This window comes from Oryzias latipes, chromosome 2 (assembly GCF_053564925.1).
Source record: "Oryzias latipes strain Hd-rR chromosome 2, Olatipes_Hd-rR_3.1".
Classification (NCBI taxonomy): Eukaryota; Metazoa; Chordata; class Actinopteri; order Beloniformes; family Adrianichthyidae; genus Oryzias; species Oryzias latipes.
In genome coordinates, this window is record NC_136238.1 from 14,148,188 (window position 1) to 14,172,695 (window position 24,508).

Here is a 24,508-nt window from a genome sequence, read left to right on the forward strand (position 1 = left end):
GACGCCCAGCCCTCCAAACAGTCTGCAGGCAGTCATGTCCAAAGGTTAGTGCCTTTTCCTCAATATTTTAAACCAAAATCTTCGCCATCAGAGGAAAAGGTTTGATGGAAACGGTGGTATTTGTGAGCTCGTTTTGTCGGTTTCCATGGTAAGTTGCAGCCATTCTTCAAAAGTGCTTGTTTTGCTGCTGCAGATCACTTACCTGTGCTAACACAAGGTCAGAAGGTTTCAATTTAACACTGCTTATAAAACCATTACCAGAACATGAAGCACGTCTGCGGTCCACATAGCGATTTAATAGTTTTCACGTATGCTGACCTAAGGCGAAGACAGCGGTCCAACATGACAGATTGTATGCAACTTTGTTGCAGAATCAACAACTTTGAGTATTTCATTTGGTTAAAAAAACAGTTTGCTTAAAAAAAAGGGGGTTTCAATTTCTTCCATGGATTGAAGAACCAAACCTCTCCAGAGGAAAATGAACATTTACTATTGATTAACCTATTAAATTCCTGGACAATTTTGACCATTTTAACTAAAAAATGTGAAAAATAAAGTCTACAAAGGAATTTAGTGTTTATTTTCACTTAAAGTTTAAGCACTTTGTACTTTGATGCTTCGGAAAACAGAGAATTTTTTAAATATTTAAAAAAGAAGCTTATTCAAAGTAATATATAAAGTACATGATTTAGTAAACCTGCATTGTAATTTTAGTTCTTTTGTACAGACTTCATGCTGTATGGGTTTTACGTACATTGCTCCGTTCATGTGAATAAAGAAACAAATAGCTGGTCGATGTGCAGTAGCACAAAAAGGATTGATTTATTTACTACCACAGTAAGACGTCAAAGGTTGGTGGATGAGTATTAATACCAACGATGATGGTTCCGTTTAGCAGGTAGTTATACAGTATTCTGCAAAAATGGGTTCGGATTTTTTTGCAAATGAGCAACTTTTTTTTGTTTTGACTCCAACCGTTTTTTCTTTTCTCTTCTGTAGTAAATTGAGTTTGTTTGCACCGCCGCCTCCAACAGTTGGGCCAGACCTCCGTCGTTCCGGTTCCGCATGTCCCTTGGTTTCTGTCACAATATTTATGTTAAAAGTGGGAATTAAAAACGTTAAGGTCACACACCTGTGTGTGCAGAGTTTGTTCCCCACGTTTGACCCATCCTCTTGGGGAGCGGTGACCTGCAGATCTGTGGAGATCATGAACCGTTTCGTGGTTCAACCCCTTAATGCTGAGTTTCAAGCATCCTAGTCTCAGGGTAGCCGCTCTACCAATAGGCCACCGAGCTTCAATTTAACCCTTTAACACCAGAGATATCACCTAAATAACATGCATTCTGTAACTTTTTGACCGTTTATGTGATCAATGTAATTCCAGCCGATTCTGACGTGGAGAAAGGACTTTTCGGCTTTGCACCACAAAGCACAGAAAAGCAACACATTATTAACAAAGTATTGCATTCCCACCGCTTCTCTATGCGACAGAATCGCCTGGAATTGCATGACTTGCGTAAACGGTTGAGGAGTCAAGCGACGAAGCTCTTGGAACTCACATTTAGTCCTGCGGTGTTCACACTGGACAAGCAGGGAGGGGCTTCTTCTACTAGCGCATGTCCACCACCTACAGCTGGAAGAGCCTTGGTGCAAAAAGTCAAAGCCGTGACAATCGGCTGTGCGAATTTTGCTCCAGGTTATTTTGTCTTACAGCTCTATTCTGATACATGAAAGACTTGGTGTCATATAGGTTCGGCCGGGCACAAGCCGTAATTTGTCCTCCTTGATTAATTTTTTACACGGTTGGTACTTCAATCAATGAAAGGGGACGTCTCTACCAAATCGGAGTCCCTGATTGGTCCACCTGGTTTAGCTTTCAACGTGGCTTTTGGATATGTAGACCGAAGATGCACGAACACGGAAACCCAAAACGTGCATATACTGTACGTACGTTTGCCTAGACTTTTCATTAGAAGTGCCGCTTCAATGCGCGTCGCCGATGACGATGTGAACAAAGCTTTGAAAGACATTTAACACAGTAGCTAAAGCTCTGGTGTTAATGGATTAAAAGATAAGTGGCTTCACCTCTTTTGGTTTGGATTTCATAGAAGCGTAGTCAATTTATCATAAAAATGCTCTCAAGAAATAGCACAGTCTGTAGTAAACTGCGTTTTATTAGATTTAAATATATAATTTTTTTTAAAACCCCAAATTTATTCGGTTGATTTTTTTCTCCCAATATTTCCTAAGAACCATTGTGTTGGATGTGATGAATAAAATAAAATGGATTTCGACTAACATCTGCCTCTAAATGTAAAAATGAATGGAAAACTGCTTTACCATGAGTCTACTAAAACAAGTGCTTTTTATAACGCCCCAAGACTGTTTTTGCGCAGTGTTTTTTTCTTTTTTAGCGACATAAAAAAAATAATTCATACAAAAAAAATACACCCTCAATTCCAAAATTTTGGTTGTGCACCATATATCTGTGGAAGAGTGGCAGTTTTGTATCTTTGCATTACATTGGAAAACAGGACACTTTTAAAAAGACATTGACGTCGAAACAAGCAGATCAAATATGGCTTCCAGTTCCTCCTGAAAATGGCTTCTTTGAGTGCGGCGCAGAGGGGGGGGGGGGTTCCTCACTGTTCTTTTTGTCTTTTCTTACTGCAGCAAAAAAAAAAAAGAAGAAACAGAGAAAAGGTCACAGTCATAACAGGCATGAGCAGTAGAGGTAGCAGGAAGGGACGTCGGATCACCTCTCGTTCGACGGCTTGGAGGTCATGACCCAGAGTAAATATTCCTTGGCCGCCATGGAGTCCAGGACTTTGTTCACGTCGCTGGTGAAGCTTCCGTCTACATGTCTCTTGCTGAACGGTTCATCCAGCTTGTCCAGTCTGAGTGCGTACACAGGGACACAATGTAAACACAGGCCGCAGCGGGTCACAGCGTGGAAACCGGCGCAATCAGCTCTTCGATTTCAAGAAACAAAATCATCCGTCATCCTCATTCAGGATTGTCAGTTTCTTTTTCCGTGATCGTGACATGATTGGTTGAGTTCTTCCCTCATTCTGCATTCGTTTCATTTGACAGTGTAGTGAAAAGGACAGAAATCAACACAACGGAAAAGTTTAGGTGATTTTTATTTCAGGAAATCGGTAAAAAGAAAAAAGCGTCAGAAGATGGGGAAAGAAGGGTGCATTTGATTGGCTGGATGTTGGAATCAAACACAAGTTGTTTCACGGGTACTGTAGGAGGAGGAGGAGGAGGAGGAGAAGGAGATACGAAGGACATCCTACTCTCTTCGGATTTGCCCGGACTTGAGCTTGGCAACAAAGTCTTTGATTGCCTGCTCCTTGAGGTAGGCGCTCACGTCGCTGGTGAAGGTACCATCTGCATGGCGCTTGCCTGCATCACTACAAAAAAAATACCACAAAAAGCAATTGGAGAGATTCCGACCAGTGGTGACGATGAACTATATCAACATTAGTCTGACTTACTACTTCTCACTGGGCTTAGGCAGAGCCGCTCTAGTTGGAGACATGAGTAGGGAGATGAGACCCAAATTAGCAACAATTTTTAATTTGGAATCACATTAAATGTTAAGCATAGTAACGGTACAAACTGGTCTAAATTTTATCCAAGTGTCAGTCTGTTATGGACGTCAGCTGAGAAGTTTGGCCAATTTTTTTAACTAATCTTCCAGCAATAAAAGTCTACAAAATACATTTCATTCTAGAATATTTAGACCTCTAAACTCATTCTTGGTAATATTACTTGTACCAAAAAAGAAATATGAATTCATTGATTGGATTTCTGCGGCTACAAGAGCTCAAGTGTAGCTTGAATGACTAAAAAGCAACTTTAAAAATGTCAGTTCAGTTGAAACATTGACACAACAATAGTAGTTAAAAAAAATAAAAAAGGCATGTCTATTTAAACTCAATTAATTTTATGGATTTATATATTTTTCCCCAACAAAAGCTACAAATATCCCAAAAAATAATAATATCCCCTAAAGTTAATTTAGTATTTTCTGTTTAATTCTTATTCGAGCAGCGTAACGCAAAGTTAGAAACTTTCTGGGGCTAAAAGCAATCAACAACTTGCTCAAAAAAACCACATTTTGGCATTTGAAATCTTCTCGTTTGAATCTTGCAGCTTTCTGAAGGGGTATAATTTGACACCAACCCGCTCCTTTTGTTGTTCATCAGCCATCGAACGAAGTCCTGCGCCTTCCTGTCCTCCAGGTATTTGCTGTAGTCGTTTGAGAAGGTTCCCTCCGAGTGTCTCTTCATGCTGGACAGCTCCCGGAGCTCATCAGCTAACGTGTCGTCTGCTGCAAAACTTGGAAATAAACAAAATCTTTTTCATTGATTCATCAGACCCTTGTAATTCTCAATCTGGGAAAAAAACGAACAAAAATTACACAACTCTGTAAATTTGGCTTTAATGAATTGCCGTCCTTTATTTATTTTTCACCTAACTTTATTAAGCTCCTAATGTTGATAAAGGAAAATACATGCTTGAATGACAACATATTATTTGAAAAATGAAGTAATTCTTTTAAAAATATCCTTTGTCTTTTAAACCACTATTTAAGTAAGTCTGATTAGAAAAATATGGGTTTTTACAATTAATTTGAGGAGCAAGGATAAAAATGTTAGATTTAGTTTGATTAAAAGAAAATTGTTTTTATTTTCCCTCTAACTATATTTAAAAGTAACAGAAACGTCAACTTTAGTGCGGATCTCACCTGGAGCTGTCCTCATTCTGGAGGAGAGGGACCTGCCAGCTATGGTGGAAAAAGCCGAGGAGCAGGAGGACGGCGGCCAGCGTGTGGAGGCTGTTCATGGTTGGAACCTGCGACAGGTTTCAGTGCACCAAACGTTCATTTGGGGACCAAAGTGTCCCTGATGGAGACCTAAAATGAAAACCAAACTCACCTTCTGTTTTTTTTCTTCTTTCCAAGCGGCACTTAGTTCCTTCACTTGTTGTCTCTGAACATCTACCGGTTCTTCTAGGCTTTTATACCTGAGGAGGAGGCAGGATCTACCCCAGGTGGGGAGTTTTTTTTTTTTTTTTTACCACTCTGTGGAGGGGGGGAGGGGCCATCCCGTTACTCTCAACCCATTAGACACGGGGCCCCTCTGGAGGGCCGACTCAACGAGCCGAGCGTTTGAAGGAAGGGGGCCACTCATGCGTGATGCCTGCTCCTACTTTGGTGTTAAGATCAAACAACTGCAGCTCATCCTGTCAAACAGACAATCAGAGCTGTTTAATGCGCTACTGTGTCGTCAGGATGGGGAGCTGATGGACGCTCTCTGAGTCTATATTTGATGTGTTTTTTTTTCCTTTTCAATCAAGCTATTGAAAATATTGATCCATTTTCACATCGCAGACCGAATTACAAGTTTCACTGGTTTTGACTGCAAAAGCACTTTTTTAAATTGAATTTCTGAAAGCTCAAAGAATTTTACAGTCGAAATTCTATTCTTTTTTTTTCAATTTTAAATCTTTCCATACATTAGGACAGCGTGTGTTTTACTAGCTGTATTTGTGCCAAATATGGAAATACGGAAGCTTTAATATGAGGGAAAATAACCTCAAAATCACTCAAGGTGAATTTGACCAAGAAATCTATCAACTAAAGACACAAAAAGGAAATTTAAAGTCTGAAATTAATAATAATCTTTCAAGTTCTTTACTCCATGCTTGTTAGCCAAAGAAAAATGGAGGAAAATGAATCAATACAAAGTACAAAACTGTAAATAAGTACTTTAAAGACCACAGTAACAACAAAATATGCTTGAATAAATAGAATTTTCTTACAACTTATTTTATTTTATATTACTTTTAAATGTAAAACAATAAAATTAGGCCCCTCGAGAAATTAAAATACTGTCTACAAATGGCTAGAAATACTAAAAGTGACTATTAATTTACCTACATTTATAAAATCAGACTACAAGCAAAATAACTCCCTGTCAAAAAGTCCTAAGCTTTTCAAATATTTAACACCTAATCAACAATTTTCTATGAGCATAAAACACTTATTTGTTTTGATATAAAGACAATAGCAGCGAGCCAACCAACAAAAACGAATAATAAATAAATAAGCAGGAACCTCCTCAAGAAGCTGACATGATTGGATATTTACTTATGTTAATATAAGGTGACAATCGTAAGACATGAGCATCACGTCCTCTTTGCCTAAAATCTTAAATTGTAAATATTTATCATGTTGCAAATCTGAAATGTGTCTTGCAAAAATTCTTTTTGAATCATTAAGATGATCAAGACTTCCCTTAAGATTACCCCAAAGGAAATGAATCCAAAGGGACTCTTAGTTTGAAAATCCTAGTTCCTTTCCAGAAAAACTAAGTAAACTTGTGATATGTGATATTTGTAAGACGTTTCACATTCCCTCCATGCTTTGAAATTTGTCGAGAGCCTAAGTAGGGAAAAAAAATAACTAATTTCTGCTAAAGATCTATCCTCAAACGTAAACTGGAAGTACAGGTAACACTTTCACTTTGCGCTTTGTTGCAGCTTTTCTGTAAAATTTAAACATAAAAAACGGATTTCTTGTCAAAAAAAAATCACAATTATTTTTTTACCCTATTGAACTAAAACAAAAAAGAAAAACTATTTACCATTTGATGGCTTTGTCAAAAGCATGAGCCTATTTTATTTTTCCTTGAGTTTTACTCTAACTACAGTATTAATACTGTTATTTATACTGATAATGTGAAAATGTAACCTTTTTTTTCTCCAAGTCATAAAGGATGATGCGTTTGGTCATTGCAATTTGTTAATGTCTTTGTACCTATGCAAAGTGTACGACATCAAAATGATCCTCAAATTAGTTTAAACTTGTCAACAATTTCAAACTCGTCACCAAAAGCTGCTGTGAAAGAAAAATGAAACGAAGATTTTCAACAATTTATCATGAAGGAATTTATTTACACGGCATTCAGGAAACAATCTCTTAGCTTGTGTGGCGTATCGTGTGATACCTGATTACAAATACAAACTCCAGAATTCACCACAAAAACCTGTTTTTACCCTTTCATGACATCTATTCTTTGTCTTTTTTTTATCAAGTTAAACTATGAATCTCTCACTTACAATCTACGTAAATAGAAAAATCACATTTAAATGCTTATTTATTTATCAAAACAACATTAAGCTCCGATTTACATACAGACCAGTATTACTAATGGTGTGCATCAAAACGTCAAAGTTTGGACGGTTTAACACTTTTGCTCCCAAAAGAGATCCTAGCAAATGTGTCCTTTCAGCGATCGCAGGTGACGACTTCATGCAAAGCACCTCTTCAGGAAGTGACTCAAGTGGGTGTAGACGTGGGAATTGGCCGAACCGCTGAGCCCGTGGTCCTTGTCCGTGTACCACTAAGAGAGGAGAGCAAAGACGGAGAGTTTGTCGTTGGCCTTTTCCCCTTTGTTTCTATTCTCCTCGTCTTATCTCGGAAGGGTTTGTAAAGGCCAAACCATGCAAAGCAAAGACCCGCTAACCTTCCTGCCCCAGCCCACTTCTTCAAGTTCGTCCTTTGGGACATAAAGGCGTTACCAGGCCAACAGCAAGATGTAATCTTTTTATGGAGTCCCGGGCCTGCCCATTAGACCTCTTCTGTTGGGACATGTTCCAAATGCTTCTTTTCAGGACCCCCAAATGCCTGAATTACCTAAGCTAAATCAATAGGAAGCTGACCCTTTATTAACTGTTTTATGGGTGAGCTTGACCAGCCTTTGGGGTCGGTTATGACCTAAAACTTTCAGTTACTACAAAGAAGTCAAGATCCCAGCCTAGAGTTGGAGAAAAGGTCACTATTTAAATACAAACATCCCCTCAAACCAAACAAAAAAACATGATTCTGAGCCGTTTTCAGCACCTCATCTCCAGAAAATGTACGAAAACTCACCATAGCCTCAAAGTCTACTTGCTCATCTACCAATGCTTCGGAGATCTCTGCTGCTTGCTGGAAATGAACATTATCTAGAAAAACACAGTTAAAAAAAGATTAATGAGGCATGTTTGGATGGGAGTGTGTGTGCCCAGACTTTTTAAAGATGCAATTGATGAGTGAAATGAAGGACTGATGTAGGTCCACAACAAATACTTGGTCAAATACAAGGCGTTACAACCAAGGGATTTCTAAATAGCTCTTGAATATTTTTGAACCAAAATACATTGTACTGACATCATTAATGACTTTAAGGTTCTTTAACTCTTTTGTACTCTTAAGGCTTAATAAAGTAGGGTGTCATCAGCATAACATTAGTTTATACCAATGTTGCACAAAGACATGAATCAAGAAAACAAAATCGGTTCCAGTCCAGAATCACGTGGAACTAAACCTGATATCAGAAAATATTCTCAGGAACGAGGAAATCCAACGTCATCTCAAACACAAAACAAAGAGTCTGACAAAATGTAGATTTGAATGCTTAGACGTGACGGATGATGCCTATTCGATCATATTCTACATAAGTTTTTATGTATTTTATCAAATTTGCTTAGTTTTTGCACAAAGTCTGACACAACTAGATCAACACCAACATAGTTTATATTATTTTATCATTTGGACCATTTTAGTTAAATTTCACCTTTTCCCACTTCCCCTTCGTGCTTCAACTGTTTACTGGAATGCAGCACATAGATGACAAACTATTCAACTACGACTTTGACTGCTAGAAACTGCTGGTTTGGTTTCCAATATTCTAAGACATCTATTCTTTTAAAACAAAAACTAATAAATTAAACCCACTTGAAATCAAATCCTTGCACACTTGAATAAAAGTAATACAGCTAAAGACATTGCAGAGCTCACCATCGGCTGTTCCATGAACAAGTAGATACTGCACTGAATGGAAGTTCTTGGCTCTGGCAGTTACTGTTGAGTCCTGCACAGATTCAGGTTTGTGTGAAGGCAATGCCATGACCGATTATAGGGAAATGTTGGTATTGGGTGACAATAGTAACCATGAAACTCACAGCATAGCCCTTAGGATTCTCCGAAGGTTGCATCATGTAGCGCTCGGTGTAGATGGAATCTATTATAAGGGGGACAATACTTTAGTGTTAACCTTTCAATGAATCGATCTGTAACATATTTAGAAAAAAACAAAAAGTACCATAATATGTCCATTTAGAGACTGGAGCCACAGCCATTCCACATTTGAAAACTCCACTTCCAGAACCCAACACCATGGACGTTACGTATCCCCCATATGACTGTTCGAGAGAGACGAAGAGCTCTTTTAGCTCACCATTGGGCAAAAAGCCAGGCACACGGACATCAGAGTAAAACATTAACTTGTTTTTAGAGCCATCCTTTGCCCTTTGAACTATGAAATAGCCCAAATGGACAGACGGTATGAGACCAGAGGAGCTGGGGACAACATATTTCCCTCAGATAGCATTCTTGTTTAAGCATTAGTTTTTATTTTATTTGAACATTTTAACAATAAGCAATACTCACCCATCCCCAAATCGCAATTCTGTTTTTATCAATGAAGCCCATTTTTATGAACTCCCTGAAAGAAAAACCAAAAACGAGTGATTTCTGACGTCATCCTCTGACTGGTGACGCGTCAGCCACGAAGCAAGAAAAATCCAGTTTAATGAAGCCGTTCAGGGAAAGAGGGTGTTTGTTTGAGATGCGCCGACTCGCTCGTCTTACCTTGCCGCTGTTATCTGATCTTCCACCTCATAGGTTCCCAGACGTTTGTAGATTTCATGCATCAACTCGTCGCCCTGGTAACCGCTCCCTCTTCCGTCAAAGCTGGCAACAATGATTTTCTCAGTGCTGGCCAGGTAAGTGGACCAGCCGACCCGGTATCTGAGGTCAACTTTCTGACTGCAGGGACCTGCATAGCTGAGAGTTGGCAAGTTTAAGAACATTCATTCATTCCTTGAAAAGGTTTAAGAACATGTTTCAAATAAATCGGCTACATTTTTATTTTATTTTTTTGGAAATACTTACACATCTATTAATAAGGGGTATGTCTTGGACTCATCAAAACCAGGGGGCAAAAGCATTGTGTACCAAAGATCTGTCCATAAAAAAACAAAGATAACTCCTTTATGATGCGTAAAGGGCAAGCAATCCTGTCTGGATCTTTTCAAGCACACGTGTCAAACTCAAGGCCCGTGGGCCAAATGTGGCCCGCTATGTAATTTTATGTGGCCCGCGGGAGCATAAACATTTTTAATTTCTTAAAATAAAAATTGGTGTGCATTTATTCTTATCTAGGGGGAATCGGAATTGAATTATTGGATTGGGCAACTATACATTAGGACTTAAACACTGTCCGTATGACCTAACCTGACAGAATCAAATGTAAAAGGATTTATGTTAGAATAACAAGCAAATATGTTTTTTATGCAACTGTAATTGTCAATTTAAAAAGTTAAAATAAATAAATAATAATGAGTTTTTTAACATCAAGGAGTAGGTACATTTATTTTTCATTACATTTAGTTACATGTATAAGTTATATATGGCCCATTTTCCCTGAGGACAGACATCACATGCACATGCTGATGTCTGTCCTCAGGGAAAATGAGTTTGACACCCCTGTCTTAAAGCTTTTGCATTTTTAACAAAAAACTCAAACTGTTCTGGAAGCATGCTCAAAAGCTCAGGAGTTAAAAATTTAACCCAGAATTAAGCCTATTGTATTCTTATCAGTGCCATAACACACTTTTACACTTCATTTGTTGAACCGGCAGAATTAAAGGTACATCCTACCTGAAATTACTTACTGTATTTATCCACTTTGATAGTTCCTTGACGCACAGCGGGCATTGAGATTTTGGATGTCTCATTTCTAAATGCGTTGTTCTCCTCCAAATCTTTGACCACTTTAATAAAAAAAAAAACAGATACTTTTCACTTCCATATTGTCTTTTTTTGTTTGTTGGTTCAAAATTGCAATAGTGCCGCTTACAGGTGTTACTCCTGGTGTCTACAATTGCCTGGTAAGGAATATCGGGGCCTAAAGGCACATAATACACTTGTTTTAGTCATGCAGGTTTACTTAGAACGGAGAAACCACAAAACGTCAGTTTACCATTGCAGCTCAGAAGGTAGAAAGAGGCGTTGTGACTGAAGGAAGCAGAGTTATATTCGCAGTGTGCACGAAATTTACAAGTCAGACAAGTCTTGCTGCCTCCGGTCAACCTAACATGACAAAATAAACACACAATGTTAGTCAGTTATTTGTCTTGATAAAGCAAATCCTTCATTTTGTTAAGGGAAGCCCTTACTTATAAACATTTCTTCCTCCTGGCCTGCCGTCCTTTTCATTGCTTGAAAAATATCTAAGGAGGAAATGGTACATTTGAGCAGACAGGTTCACTCGGTGAGAGGTACGGACATAGCTATTTGTTTTTCTTGGAATTGCACTTTCTGAGAAAAAAAAAAACCATCCATGAATTTTACTGAGCAAATAACTAAAAGCCTCCCATTTGATAATACCACATGCTTTTAATAACTTATGCAATAAGTCTTTGGAGATTGTCAGTTATTACAGGGTTCTGTTCTTTGGAAGCAACTAGGGTTCAAAAGGTCAGACTAAAAAGAAATGGGATGTTCTGGTTATTTATGTCCAATCAAATCCGTCTCATGTTACAGAAACAGTAATGTTGTTATTGATGCTTTTTTAACATTTTCCATCCATTATGTGCTATTTGAATTGAAATATATTTTGATATATACAACCAAAACAATTCCAATTTACATTATAAGGTATTTCAATATACAAATTGTAGCCTTATTGCTTGTCAATAAAGCTGATGGGGAAAAGTCTTGAGGTCAGAAAGGAAGGTGCATCTCAAAGATGCACCAACAGATAACTCACACGCTGTCTTCAGTGACTTTCAGGATGTCGATGACCTCCCACTGTCCAGAGGTGACGGCTGTGGTTCTTCCCTGCACGACCGGGTCAAAACAAAATGAACCTTTCCTTAAGTACATCCTGTGCAAAACAAATTCTCTCTGGATGGGCCCCATAAATGCCCGGACAATGGCGGCACCCACCTCGACCACTTGATGGATGTGTTTGTATTTATTGCTGTCACTCAAGACTAGGTAATAACTCTTGGCGTCTGCGGCAAAAACTGGTTCCGATGGGGAGAACTTTGAGGAAGGAGAAACACAGACTCATCCTAAAGTGTCAATATTTTGACATCAAATCTCTGTTATTTGAAATTGCACTTTTGGACTATTATGTAGGATAGAGGGGGGCGTTTGAACGTACCCGTCCGATCCATCCACTGCTTGTCAACTCCAGGGTCTGAAAATAGTATACGAACCTTGTTAGTTTCCCACAGTTATTGGTCAGGTTTGTCACATTAACACAAGATGGCTGGGTCACCTTGAGGAACACCCATTTCCGAAAACTTGTATAGCTTTTTTCTGTTTCCGTTATTGCTACACTACTTATTTGCCCCCTTGTGTCCTTATTAGTTCCCATTCTCCATTTCAGATGGCAGGTAAAGAAAACTAAAGCTCTTTAACACCTGAGATCTTCCTAAAAAACACACACTCTTTGATGCGTTCAACATGACTTAGCTGATTGAGACACGGACAAAAACGGCATCGATATGCGACACAATACTAGCGTTAAGTGTTGCATAACGGCACCAAGCTGCTTTTCTCCACAACAGAATCGGCTGGAATTGCGTAAACAAAGAGTTACGATTGTCAACAAAAAGTCAGCATTGGAGTTTAAGCTGGACTCTTTAGTTGTCTTTCTGGAAAGGCCTTCCCACGGCTCGCAGAACACGGTTCATCTGGTCGCTGTGATCAGTTACGTTCGGACTGGTTCCGCTGGTTTGCCGCACAACCGACCAGCGTGCATAAGTTGTGACAGGATTTTATGAAAGCTACTCGAGACGGAAATATAAAAATTCTACCACAATCTAGCATCTTTAAATAATGGGAAACCTGAAGACATGGCAAATTGCATTGATGGCTGTTAAGGCCTTTAATCCTTTTTTCCGTTTTATTTCAATGTTTCCTCCAGTTATTTGAAAAACCTACATTAGCTATGGTTAGGCATGTAATACTTGTTAGTATGTCTAAAAGGTATTCACTACTGGACTAGAACTTAGATATCCAATCGCAGGAAACTTTAGCGCTGCATCAAAGAGCTTCATTCATTGCCTTATTGCATCTATTTCAGGGTAGCATATGTTTTCTTTTATGGCCTTTTCTGCGGTCAAATCGAAGCAAACAGACAACAGCATATAGCCATGTACAGAGAGAAAAACACTAAACACTTTGCAAATGATTATAAGCCTTTGATGTGGCCTGTTTTTGAAATTTTAAACATTGACAAATGGATACTTGCAAAGAATTTATGACCTAACACGCTTGGATGAAGCATGGACTTGTTGCTTTTCATTAATAGACACTTTGAGACAAAAATAAACCAAATAATGGAAGTTTAAGTTTGACTTTCCTGAGTTACTCACCGATAAATCCTCAGTAACCACCTTTAGTATTACCTTTATCTTTAAAATATACCTTCTGGATATAAATACAGTAGATCCTAGATGTTCAGTAAGGATGCATCTAGGTTTGCCAGTTACCCCTGAAAAATGACTATATGAGCAGCCAGTTTAGAACTGTTTACCTCAACTGGATCCCAGCTAGACCCACTGAAGTTGTAGATCTGGAGGATGAGATGGTTTTGAACTCTTTTAAGCCACTGAACTGCAAGGCAATTATCAGTCGCCCAAGTTACCGTCGCCAAGTAGTGATCACTGTAAGGTTAAACGCCACACATTAAGTTAACCTCTTTGCTTGTCTTTTGAAGGGTAAACAATGTCAAAACTGTGACATTACACTGTTTTGAACGGGTCTGGAGCGAGAACTTCTGCTGTTTTCGTCACGTTTTCAGAGTCCACAACAAACAGCTTCACCACAGGGTTAGGGGTGCCAGCCTGCAACGACAACAAAAGAAAGATGAGTGCACACCAGAATCATGTAGGGACGTTGGAGAAAAGGATTTCTGCTAAAGTGTCCTACCTTAGGATAGGGTATCAAGACAGTGCTGGGGTACTGACTGTCGCCGTACCAGGAGTACTCTATCGTGTGCACCTCTGTGTCGTTGAACTCGGCATAGGCAACATATTTTCCTCCAGGTGACCACCAGAGGGCATGATTGGACGAAAACATTTCCTCTGGAACAACAAATGAAAGAATATGTATTTTTAATAATAATAATAATAATAATAATAATAATGGATTGGATTTTTCTGCGATTTTCCAGACGCTCAAAGCGCTTACAGTGTGTCCATTATTCATTCACTCCTCATTCATACTTGGTGATGGTAAGCTTTGGTTGTAGCCACAGCTTCCCTGGGGCAGACTGACAGAGGCGTGGCTGCCATTTCGCGCCTACGGCCCCTCTGACCATCACCGGGATCATCCATGCACATTCACACACCAGTGGAGCCACACTGGAGGCAAGGAGGGTGAAATGTCTTGCCCAAGGACACAACGACATTTTGGCTGGTGGGAGCGGGGATCGAACCGCCAACCCTTCAATCATTGGACGACCCGTCATTGGACGACTTCCGTGTTTGTAATTGATTAAAAATGGATGCAAGGGTCCATTGTTTAACCCTTTAATGCTATGGCTCCAGTGTAGACATATTTTTGGCACAACCGTAACTCGTCAACCGTTAACGCAACTAACATAATTCCAACTGATTCTGAAGTTGAGAAAAAGCACCTTTGCGTTGATCTACAATACTTGACAGTAGTAAAGTGTTTACACAATTAATGTAGTTCAAAGAACATGTGTTACTTTGCTGTCGCTGGTGGCAGGTTAAAGGGTTAACTAAATGACTTGAACTTAAACAAAAAATGTCATTCAGCCAAAACAGTAGTAAGAATTATTTAAGAAAATAATGACAAGACTAAAGTAGAACAGTCTGGTTCTAAAATGAATTTTAACCCATGCACCTTTAATAAGTTGGTAAGCATGGCAATGGAAGATTATTGCTGTGTTTTGTTTTGTTTTTTTATAGACTTATCTCTGCAAAATAACTAAAATTCCCAATCAATTTTGAGACCCGGTCTATGATCTGTGCCCAACTAAAAGTGTTCTATAGAACACTGTTGGGCACCTTGAGACTATGTTTTTATTGACACAACCGTCATTATCTTCCTGTTTTTCTGCGCACGATCTTGTAATGACATTGTAAACCGTTATCAGCTGATGCTGGATTATGCTGGAAGCAAACTAAGATTGCAGCCACATCTGGTTGCGATCAGGCTCACATCGTCCTGCCAAGACCAAGTGTTTAACCACATTCTTTTGGTCAGTAAACGGCACAGCAGGCCGACAATGATTATTTCGAGGAAATGAAACCAGGGAATATGTTTCAAGAATTCAATCCTTTTTCGGGTTGTTTTGTTTTGCCATGAACTTTGCATCAAGTGTTCCACTGACCCTCATAAACCCAATCCGGGATCCCGTTGAAAACGTCATTGAGTTTACTGAAAGTGACTTGCTGGGACGGTGACTCAGGGCTGGTCTTTATGTACACGTTATTCTCCCAAACATAGGCCTGGAAATACAAATAAAATAGTGTAAGAAAAAAAAAATTAGACAAAAAGCACGTACTATTGCTAAAATCAAGGGATTGAGTAGTGTTTTGTTTGGAGCTTGATGAGCCACTTCAAAGCAGACGTTCTCGCTCACTGTTGTGTGCATGCGAGCAGCAGGCTTACCAGTTTGTTTCCCTCTGGGGCCCAAGCAAAGTACTGGACTCCATCAGGAATGTCAGCTGAAGTTATAAACGTGCTGAAAAGCGAAGTGAGTTTCATGAAGTTTCAAGTGGAGAACTTCGAACCGGTAGTCCCTCCGATTGGCCGCTCATATTTGAAGTAGGAACAAAAGAAGTACTCACTTTGATTCCCGGTTGTACAGGGAATAGGAAGCTAAAAAGGAATGTCTCCACAGCTGGTGTGATTGAAAAAAAAAAACAGTTATGGAGCAGTTTATGAGGCATGATATATCCTTTTTAAGACGTGTGATGAAAACCTGACTGTACCTTTGTGTAATTGCTAATAAAAGCAACATATTTGCGGTCGGCAGACAGCTGGTAATCATAAGCTTTCTTCTCCATCTGTGTTTTTAGAAAGGGAAAAAGTTCCACATCCTCATGACCCGGCACAGAGGGAAAATCTTTATCCGTGAATACGAGCGGATTACTTACAAACGCATCAGTGCCCAGGAACTCTGTAACCTTATTGGTGACAACATTGTGCAGGAAGACGGAGCCTGACTGGTGCAGATACTCGTAGTCTGTAAAAAGGGGCTTCGAAAAATTAGTCAGCGAGCCTGGGAGCTTTAGTTTTTAACAGGTCCTAAGGAAGAAAAACAAAACCTCCACAACTACAGCAAAGAAGTGATTATATTATCAGTATTTTGGGATTCATCGAGATATAATGCTGGATGAGTCAACAACTCCTGTCATGAGCAACACGTGTTCTAAAAGCAGAGTTGAGGGGAACTCTGAAAAATACCTGAGAGCGTCACCTAATTCAGGCTGTGCGAGAAGACACAACTAGCATTTCCAAGTTGAACTTTGCTTTTTATATATAAAACTAAAAGAAATTCTGTTTACTTTACACTTGCTTTGATCTTTTAAGAACATCTTTTGAGTTGTACTCATATAATGATGTTAGCATCAATATCTACATGTTTTTCTTTTGTTTGTCAGAAATATTTGCAGATAATCTTGCAGTTTATCTTATTTAGTGTCAGTCACGGAAAGACTAATGCTGTTGAAAGTTAGCTTTTATATTTTTACAAGCCATAGGCATAACAATGAAAACATGCGCTTTATTAGTTGATTCTGTCTTTGGTTATAAGTTGGAACAATGTGCAGCATTAATGGCTATAATAGCAACAAAGCCTATTTTGGAATACTGTACTTATTTAAACTGTTTAAATATAGTAGTACATACTCCAAAGCTAAAATCTACTTTCTGTCACACTTTTCCTGCTTAATTGACATAATGTTCTTTGGCCTGGGTTCATGTTTGCAAACTTTTTGTTGGCAAACTGGCTAAAAGTTCATGTTTGCTCTGAAATTTGCATATCACACTGTTTTTTTTAAATCTGAGCAACAACTAAAATCAGAATACCAGCTAAGTTTTCCGCCAAGAGGGTCAATTTCTTTAATTCACAACAAACACTTTCAGTTTTAGATCCTCTTTTCAAAATTATTAATCAATTTTTAGTACATCTTGGTTTATATTGTCTCTTAAAGTGAAATTTGAGGGTCTTGAATAGTTTTGTTTTCAATCAAACCCTTTTTTTGTAGGAAGAGAAATCCCCTTTTCACTTTTATTAACCCTTGTGCTACCCTAGGCACTTTACATTGGGAGTGGGGTCATCTAGACCCACTAGACAGTGCGCTGAACCATTTTTCCTCAATGATTTGTGATCTTCACTGGTGTCCATGGATTACATGAAATCTTTCCACCTTTATCCACCTTTGTCATGGTAGGGAGAACACGTCAATGTAAGGGCGGGGTCATCTAAGATAGCACAAGGGCTAAACCCTTGTTTTGCTTCTTCAACCTAAAGTTTTGAACTTAATGGTTTATACACTCTAATACATTTTATATTCACATTTCTCTTTCTAGTTTGAAGTTTTTTCCTGTACATTCATCCTGCCTCCTTCGAGTTGCATCACTTTTACGTTTAATGCTCGAGGCAGATAAGGCTTAACTGTTGGTTCCTCTTCAAATTTGTAGCTTTTTTTAAATTCCTGGTACTCTCTACACAAATGCTTCATAACTAAACATGAATAACAGAGGAGCGGTTTCAGGGTATAGTTGGAACCCTTGAAAACTGGACTGACTAGAATGTCAGAGGAGGGAGGAGTCTAATTCAACTTCTTTAAAATATTTTTTTTCTGTAGTGTAAATTATTCAAATTTAAAACTGACCAATCAGATGCCTCAAAAAAAGTATTTTATCTCACGTTCGAAACGTTTGACAGATTTCATGTGGCTTTCCAACAAGCTCACTCCTGATTGGCGATGGTGGTTGCCATAGAAACAATGACTTGGACCAATCGCTGCTTACTGACGTTGCCTGGCTCCAACATGGCGGCTCTGTATTACAAAAAATAAATGGAAACTATATGGACTTTATTTCATTGGAGCTGGAAGTGACCCATCTTCTATGGAAGATGTCAAACTTGGTCCAGTTCCCATCTACAGTCAATGATTGGAACTCAGAGCACACAGGCCGTCAGGAAACCGGATAAATTCTAGAAAGCAATTGTTTTGACATGATGAAAAGTTGCTAGAAGCCTGTGATTTTAACTTTATAAAGTATAAAATGGAACAGCAAAAATAAGTAAAAAATAGTATTACCTAAGCAGGAATCCTGCTGATTTTTTTAGTTGGGTTGGTGCAATCTTTCTTACATTTAGGTATTCTAAATGTTGAGAGATTTGTGCCCAAATTTACTATTTTTAAGTGATATTTAAGTGGTCTTTACATGGCACTTTTGTTGTACCTACTGGGTACTTACAGGGGTACATGCTGTGTATTTATATTTGCTTCCTACTTGTGTGGTACCTACTTGGTATTTATGTTGTACCCCTTAAGTTTTTACGTAGTACATACTGGGTATTTGTATTGTGCTGTTGTTTTTTGTATAAATACCACAAGAGCCACATTAGGACACACTCTTGGGTTATTTCGTTAACCCAATTCCTGAGTTTTTCATGTTGGGGTACATTGTTGGTTGACTGGGTGGTTATAGGAGTTTCATTTGAACCCAATTTAAAGTTAGTTTTAAAGTAACCCTAAAAAAAGTGAGTCCCCTTTTTAGCCTGAAAAGGTCGAGTTAAAAAACCACCCAATCTGGGTTATTTTTAACCATGGACATTTAACTGTGGGACTCGTACCATATAAATACACAGCAAGTACCACTAAAATACCCAGTAGGTGCAACAAAAGAACTATTTAAGTACCACTTAGAAACCCAGTCAGTATTGAACTATAAAAGGAAGCGTTACCAAGTTATTAAAGGGAATCGATTCAGAAAAAGGTTAAGTATGAAAGAAAGTAAAATGTTTGTATTAAATTTTGATCTTATCGGAGGCACTACAGTAGATCGATCAAAAACGCGATTCATCCCCTTTTACTATCTTTAGCTAAAATACTTTAATCTGATTATTCTCAAGATATACCTGGTTGAAATGTTTTGAGTAAAATTACTAAAGATGTTCTGTTTTAAGGTTTAGTAGGAAGTGTTGGTCCAGCTGAGCATCGCTGATAAGAAAGTGAAAGGTAGTAAATACTTTTACTAAATGATGACAAAAGCAATCATTTTGGTGAATAAGTAACAAGGCGAAACGACAGTGAAGTTACTCAGTGACACGTTTACTGTTTTACAGATTAGCGTCTCCCACCTGAAATCCACCTCAGGTTGTAGGACTTTGGCCTTAAGGAGCTGTTAAAAACATCTTCCAGGGTGAAAGTTCTGCTGCTCGCCGCCTCATCGTCCTCTGAAACATGTGACGTCACACATCATGAGATGAGTCTGAGCTTTGTGTGAAGCTGTGAAGTGATCAAAACTGATGGAATGTCTCCAACAAATCCAACAATGACCTTTTCATTGAATCATGGAAGGTATTTAAGCAGGAGCAGATGTGCTTTTCATTTTTATTCAATAGTTTGAAACATGATATAGTAAAAAACTCAAAACAAGAATTCCCTAAAAAATCTGCAACTTTGAGAACTTTTTATGTTTTTATTTACAAAATGACAACAAAAGCTTTCGCACAATCAGAAATCAAAAACTGTTCAAAAAAGAGTCTTAAATTGGACAGAAAAGTGTGATTTAATAAAGCAAACAAATGCAGATTTTTATAGAGTAAACATTCACAACTGTCTGTTTCTTTGACGTCATCGCTCGTGCTTCATATTTTTTTTCTTCCAGTGACGTGGTCAAGGTTTGTTTTTGTGTTTTTTTTAAACTCACCTCTGAGAAAAATAACCGTGGGGACCGCGATTAACGTGACGACCACCGCGACCGCACCGAGCCCGAGCAGCACCTTCGCTATTGAAATCTGTGAGGGGGGGTCAGGAAGGGGGGGGGGGGGTCAGACACACAGCCGCGTGAAGCAAACAGCGCGAGCGCCTCCAAACTCACCATCGTCCCGCGTGCCGCCGGTGAACACCTCCACACAACACACACACTAAAAAGCGACCTGAGAAGCGCCAACAACACGGCGCCGCGTGCCCCGGTTGATGGTTATCAGAAGTTTCAAAGGTGGACCGTCAATGAGCGCAGAGGAAAAGTTCCTCAGGCTGATGCTGAGCCAGGGCTTTTGGTGGAGGGGTGTTTCCCACACTGGACAGGACTGCAGAGTTTCCCCAGAAGCCCTGGAAATCTACAATATACCACTAATGTCTTTGAAAAGTACTCAAATTGGGTTATTAGGTCTAAAGTCGTGCTGTTATCAACAGTGGCTCATCCAGTGGGGTAGGGGTGAGGGTTGAAGAATCATTAGGCCCCCCTTAACCCCCCCCCCCCTAGCAAGTGCTACTGGTAAAGGAGCCTTTAAGCCCTTAATATTATATTGTTTTTTTCTCTCTCTGTATTGCTAGAAGCTTTATCTTATATATGAACTATATATGTATTTTGAGGATTTTTCTTAGCCTTTGTGCTATCTTGTGGGGTCCAGATGACCCCACTCCCAACGTTAAGGTGCCTGAGGCACAATGATATTTGATCTTCACTGGTGTCCATGGATTAAATTAAATCCTCTTCACCTTTATCCACCTTCGTCATGGTAGGGATAACACGACAATGTAAGGGTGGGGTCATCTGGACCCCACCAGACAGCAAAAGGGTTAGGAGGCCCCCCCCTGGTGGTCACTTGGTGAAGAGACCTGGCTTATGTTCAAAGCATCAATTCAGAGTCAAAAGGGTTGTTGACTGGTTTAAAAGTCAGTTTTATGTAAGGGTTAATGGCCGACGAAGTATGCATTATCACTTTTTAACGCACGCCACGGAGGACGGTTCCGTGAAGTGCGTTAAAAAGTGATGATGCATACTTCGAAGGCCATTAACCTGCTTATACCATGGTCACTTACAAAAGAAATAAATGGTAACCCGTTTTTAGTCCTTAATTCTTGTTTTTTTCCAATTTGGATCGCTTATTCACAAAAAGCGGACTATTTGTTAGGCCGCACCACCGCTGCAGTCAAGATTCGGCGACATATATATGCTGATCGTCCCAATGGATTGAATACAGCATCAGTTCAGAGAGAAAGTTCTCCTCTTACCGCTTGTTTTTGTCCAAATGATGAAGCAAAAGGTTGTTTTAAAGAAGCTGCTGCAGTGATACAAAACATTTAAGCTAGGTGACCGGAACTTCTTTTTCACCGTGCGGTTATCCTGTGGTATATCACTTTTTAATGCACACCCAGCAGCCAATCAGAATCAAGTATTCACCCGGACCATGGTAAAAATCCTCTCATTCAAACTTCAGCTTATCTTCATTTTTGGCAGGTTTCTTTATATCATATATACAATATTCATATAAAAATGACCATATTTTCAGTAGCTAAACTGAAAGTGAGGAGTACAAGTATTTGACATTATTTGAACAAACATTGGATGAAGGAGTCGTAGAGTGGTGGCCATAAAAACCATCATGTTAATAATCTTTATTTACTTGATCATTAATGTCCTCCAGACTCCAGACTGACATCAGGAGTCCGATGAATAAAAATAATCCACCAAGAGAGTTCAAAACAATAAACACTTTCAGTGACGAAAATACATTTTTAAAAGGACATAAATGTGTTAAAAAGACCAAAGAGCCAAACGACTCTGATGTCAGCGTCTATTTCTGTCTCTGTTTCTGCAGGTTAGGGGAGTTGGTACAGAATGTGAGAGCTGACCATTCAGATAAATGCTAAGAGGCTCTTAAAAGCTTATCAAACACGAAGCCGTTGCCTTTATGAGGATCTCGCCTCATATTCTGCACTTATTCCAGTTCCACCGGACATCCTCGGCAAACAAACAGACAGTGGACGTCGTCTCTAATGCAGTGCGGCTTGTTTGACGAGAGCCGCTTTACTGATGTTTCCATTTGGTGGACACTTAACCCGACTGAGATCATGTACAGTTGTCACTTTGAATATTTTGGGCTTAATGGGTAATTAAAGTTCTGATGTAAGAAAGAGGGGAAAAAAAAGACTTTTAATGAAGTAGCTGAAAATTCATCAGGTTGTAATATGACTTTCAATATGTAATGGTGTTTAAACTATGAGTAGTGACTGGCAAACGTTTTTTATTTTACATTTAATATTTAATTGTTTTGAAGAAAAAAACACTTTAGTAGTTAACCAACCTAAAAGTGAGCTGCTAAACCATCAACACATTTTTTGAAAACTCTAAAATGGAAAAACACTTTGGCAACATTTAAGACTTCCTGACTGAAGCCAGTTTAAAAACAAATACATGATAATACATACTGGAGCCTCCATCTTTACAACCTTAAGGGACCTTTACCATGCAAAATTGATTCTTTGACCATTCAATATTAATGTTAATTTTTCACGAAAAACAAACGAACCCCAAAGTAGTATTTTGATTCATTCACGCATGTCTGAGCGTTCATCTAAAAACCAGCGCTCAGAGCACAAGCCCATCCCGGTTCTCACATTGTGACATAGATAAGTGAGAACCGCCCCTTCCAGGAAGAGTCTGCGCTGCCAGTACCGCCCCCATAGGTTAACACAAACACCCACTTTTTCTGCAGAGCTAGCGGTGATCGGCTAAACGCTTTCATATGCCCAGCATGAACATTCATCTTTGCAAAAGTCAGGTCACGCTGATGAGGCCAACGCGACATGACTGACGTCATGAAACGGGCGGCATCCAACCGGAGCGAAAGGCGGTGCCTCAGAGATCGAGTCGTCTTAGTTCTGGGTAGGAAAAGAGCTAAAGAAAATAACTAGTATTTAAAAAACGCATTCTCTTGTGGACCATAGGTATACATTATCAGATGCATGGATGTTGTTTTACCATAAAAGGCTGAAGGATAGCATGTACAGGCCCTTAATGGATTACTTTTGTCCAGAATACATCAGGGCAATTTTGCATTCACTTTTTTTTTTAACTGTGTTCTGCATCCTGATTGGCTATCGACTCTGTCAATTGATCTCCTCCATGCCGTGTCTCTTGTACTGAAAGAGTCCTGGTTGCCAGATTTACACAAAAACCTCCGTCTCGATCAGATTTTTGTTTTCATTCTATAATACTGGACTTATTGTACTGTGAAGGTTTGAACTTTGAGTTTTTGAACAAGAGAGAAAAGTGTGAAAATGTTTAAGTCTGTCTGAGGAAAGTACTGCTTTAAAACGTCTATAGTCCTACTCCCTGGATTTCACCTATCGCAAGTTATTTTTGGAATGTAACTATCATGATAAACGAGGGAACACTGTAGCTGTATTCTGTAAATCATGATGAAATCCCATTTGAGGTAAAATAGACGTCAACTTAGGTCAAGTTGAGATATTTTTCCTGCAGTCCTACAAGTTTTTTTTTGCTGTCAGTAAATACTGCAACTCCAAAGCCAGATGTTTTTGTCTGAACCTCTACATCCCCAGAGTCAAAACTGAATTGTTTCCTGGATTCAAGTCTCTCCAGTGCCTCTTCTAACAAAAAAAAAAATCTTGTTTTCTAAACGTATTCTTGTGTTCTTTGATCTATCACTGCTAAGATTGGCCGCATCATTGTACTTATCGTAGCTATACCTGATCAAAGATCAAGTTTCTGCAGCTTTTTCCAACTCAGACTTTCTGGACACAAATGTGTTCTGCAACCCTTTTACACTCTTAGCTCCAATGTTGACCGTCTTTCAACTGCCGTTACTCTTCAACCGTTTGCACAATTAATGTGGTTCCAGTGGATCCAGGAAGTGGAGGAAAGCAGCTGAAAAGTTTACGTAATCAACAAAATATCAGCTGACGTTGACGAGTTGCGGTATGTCAAAGAGCGTGATTTATTAGCCATCGCCGATGACTTCTTTAGCGTTAAAGAGTTAAGTAGGACTCTTCTTTAGAGTGTTGCCGTCGCCGTTGTCAGGCAGACCTGACACCTTTCATGGACGCTGAGCAGACGGCAAATTTTTTAAAGAAAATAGGTTGAACCAACGGCAATGTTTCATTAAAATGAAGGTAGTTTGGACTTTAGGTAACTCATTATTGGACTGCAATATGTCAGATAAAAAATAAAAAAGCTGCAACAACTGCAAACCATAACCAGGGTCCATCCTGTGAGGCAATGTTTCTGTTCAGGATTTTGGAAAGTGTCACTTTGGTATTTGTGACACGATCCATTTATTTCTGAAAGGATAGTCTAAATAAACCATATATAATAAACTACACATTTAGTTGTGCAGTACGACGGAGTTTT

At 39.0% G+C, this 24,508-nt stretch overlaps 2 protein-coding genes across 2 annotated transcripts; both read right to left on the reverse strand.

The window, feature by feature from the left end:
• Positions 1-798: 798 nt before the first annotated feature.
• On the reverse strand, positions 799-5,012 carry LOC101166856 (pro-glucagon-like). Its single transcript, XM_011483973.4, has 7 exons — positions 4,947-5,012; positions 4,757-4,863; positions 4,192-4,347; positions 3,501-3,530; positions 3,300-3,416; positions 2,760-2,897; positions 799-2,667 (listed from the first exon to the last, which is right to left on the reverse strand). The coding sequence occupies exons 2-7, from the start codon at positions 4,852-4,854 to the stop codon at positions 2,643-2,645; spliced, it is 564 nt and encodes a 187-aa protein (XP_011482275.2). The 5' UTR covers positions 4,855-4,863; positions 4,947-5,012; the 3' UTR covers positions 799-2,642.
• A 1,923-nt stretch (positions 5,013-6,935) lies between these two features.
• dpp4 (dipeptidyl-peptidase 4) lies at positions 6,936-20,508 on the reverse strand. The gene is made up of 26 exons (XM_011483965.4): positions 20,228-20,508; positions 20,057-20,144; positions 19,485-19,580; positions 16,264-16,352; positions 16,099-16,173; positions 15,955-16,007; positions 15,776-15,848; positions 15,495-15,612; positions 14,063-14,217; positions 13,880-13,977; positions 13,668-13,797; positions 12,288-12,323; positions 12,068-12,166; positions 11,889-11,959; positions 11,296-11,349; positions 11,100-11,209; positions 10,977-11,024; positions 10,792-10,890; positions 10,010-10,079; positions 9,707-9,901; positions 9,506-9,560; positions 9,159-9,258; positions 9,019-9,077; positions 8,855-8,927; positions 7,946-8,019; positions 6,936-7,415 (listed from the first exon to the last, which is right to left on the reverse strand). Exons 1-26 carry the CDS (start codon positions 20,228-20,230, stop codon positions 7,323-7,325), a joined length of 2,214 nt encoding a protein of 737 aa, XP_011482267.1. The 5' UTR covers positions 20,231-20,508; the 3' UTR covers positions 6,936-7,322.
• Between the last annotated feature and the right edge of the window lie 4,000 nt (positions 20,509-24,508).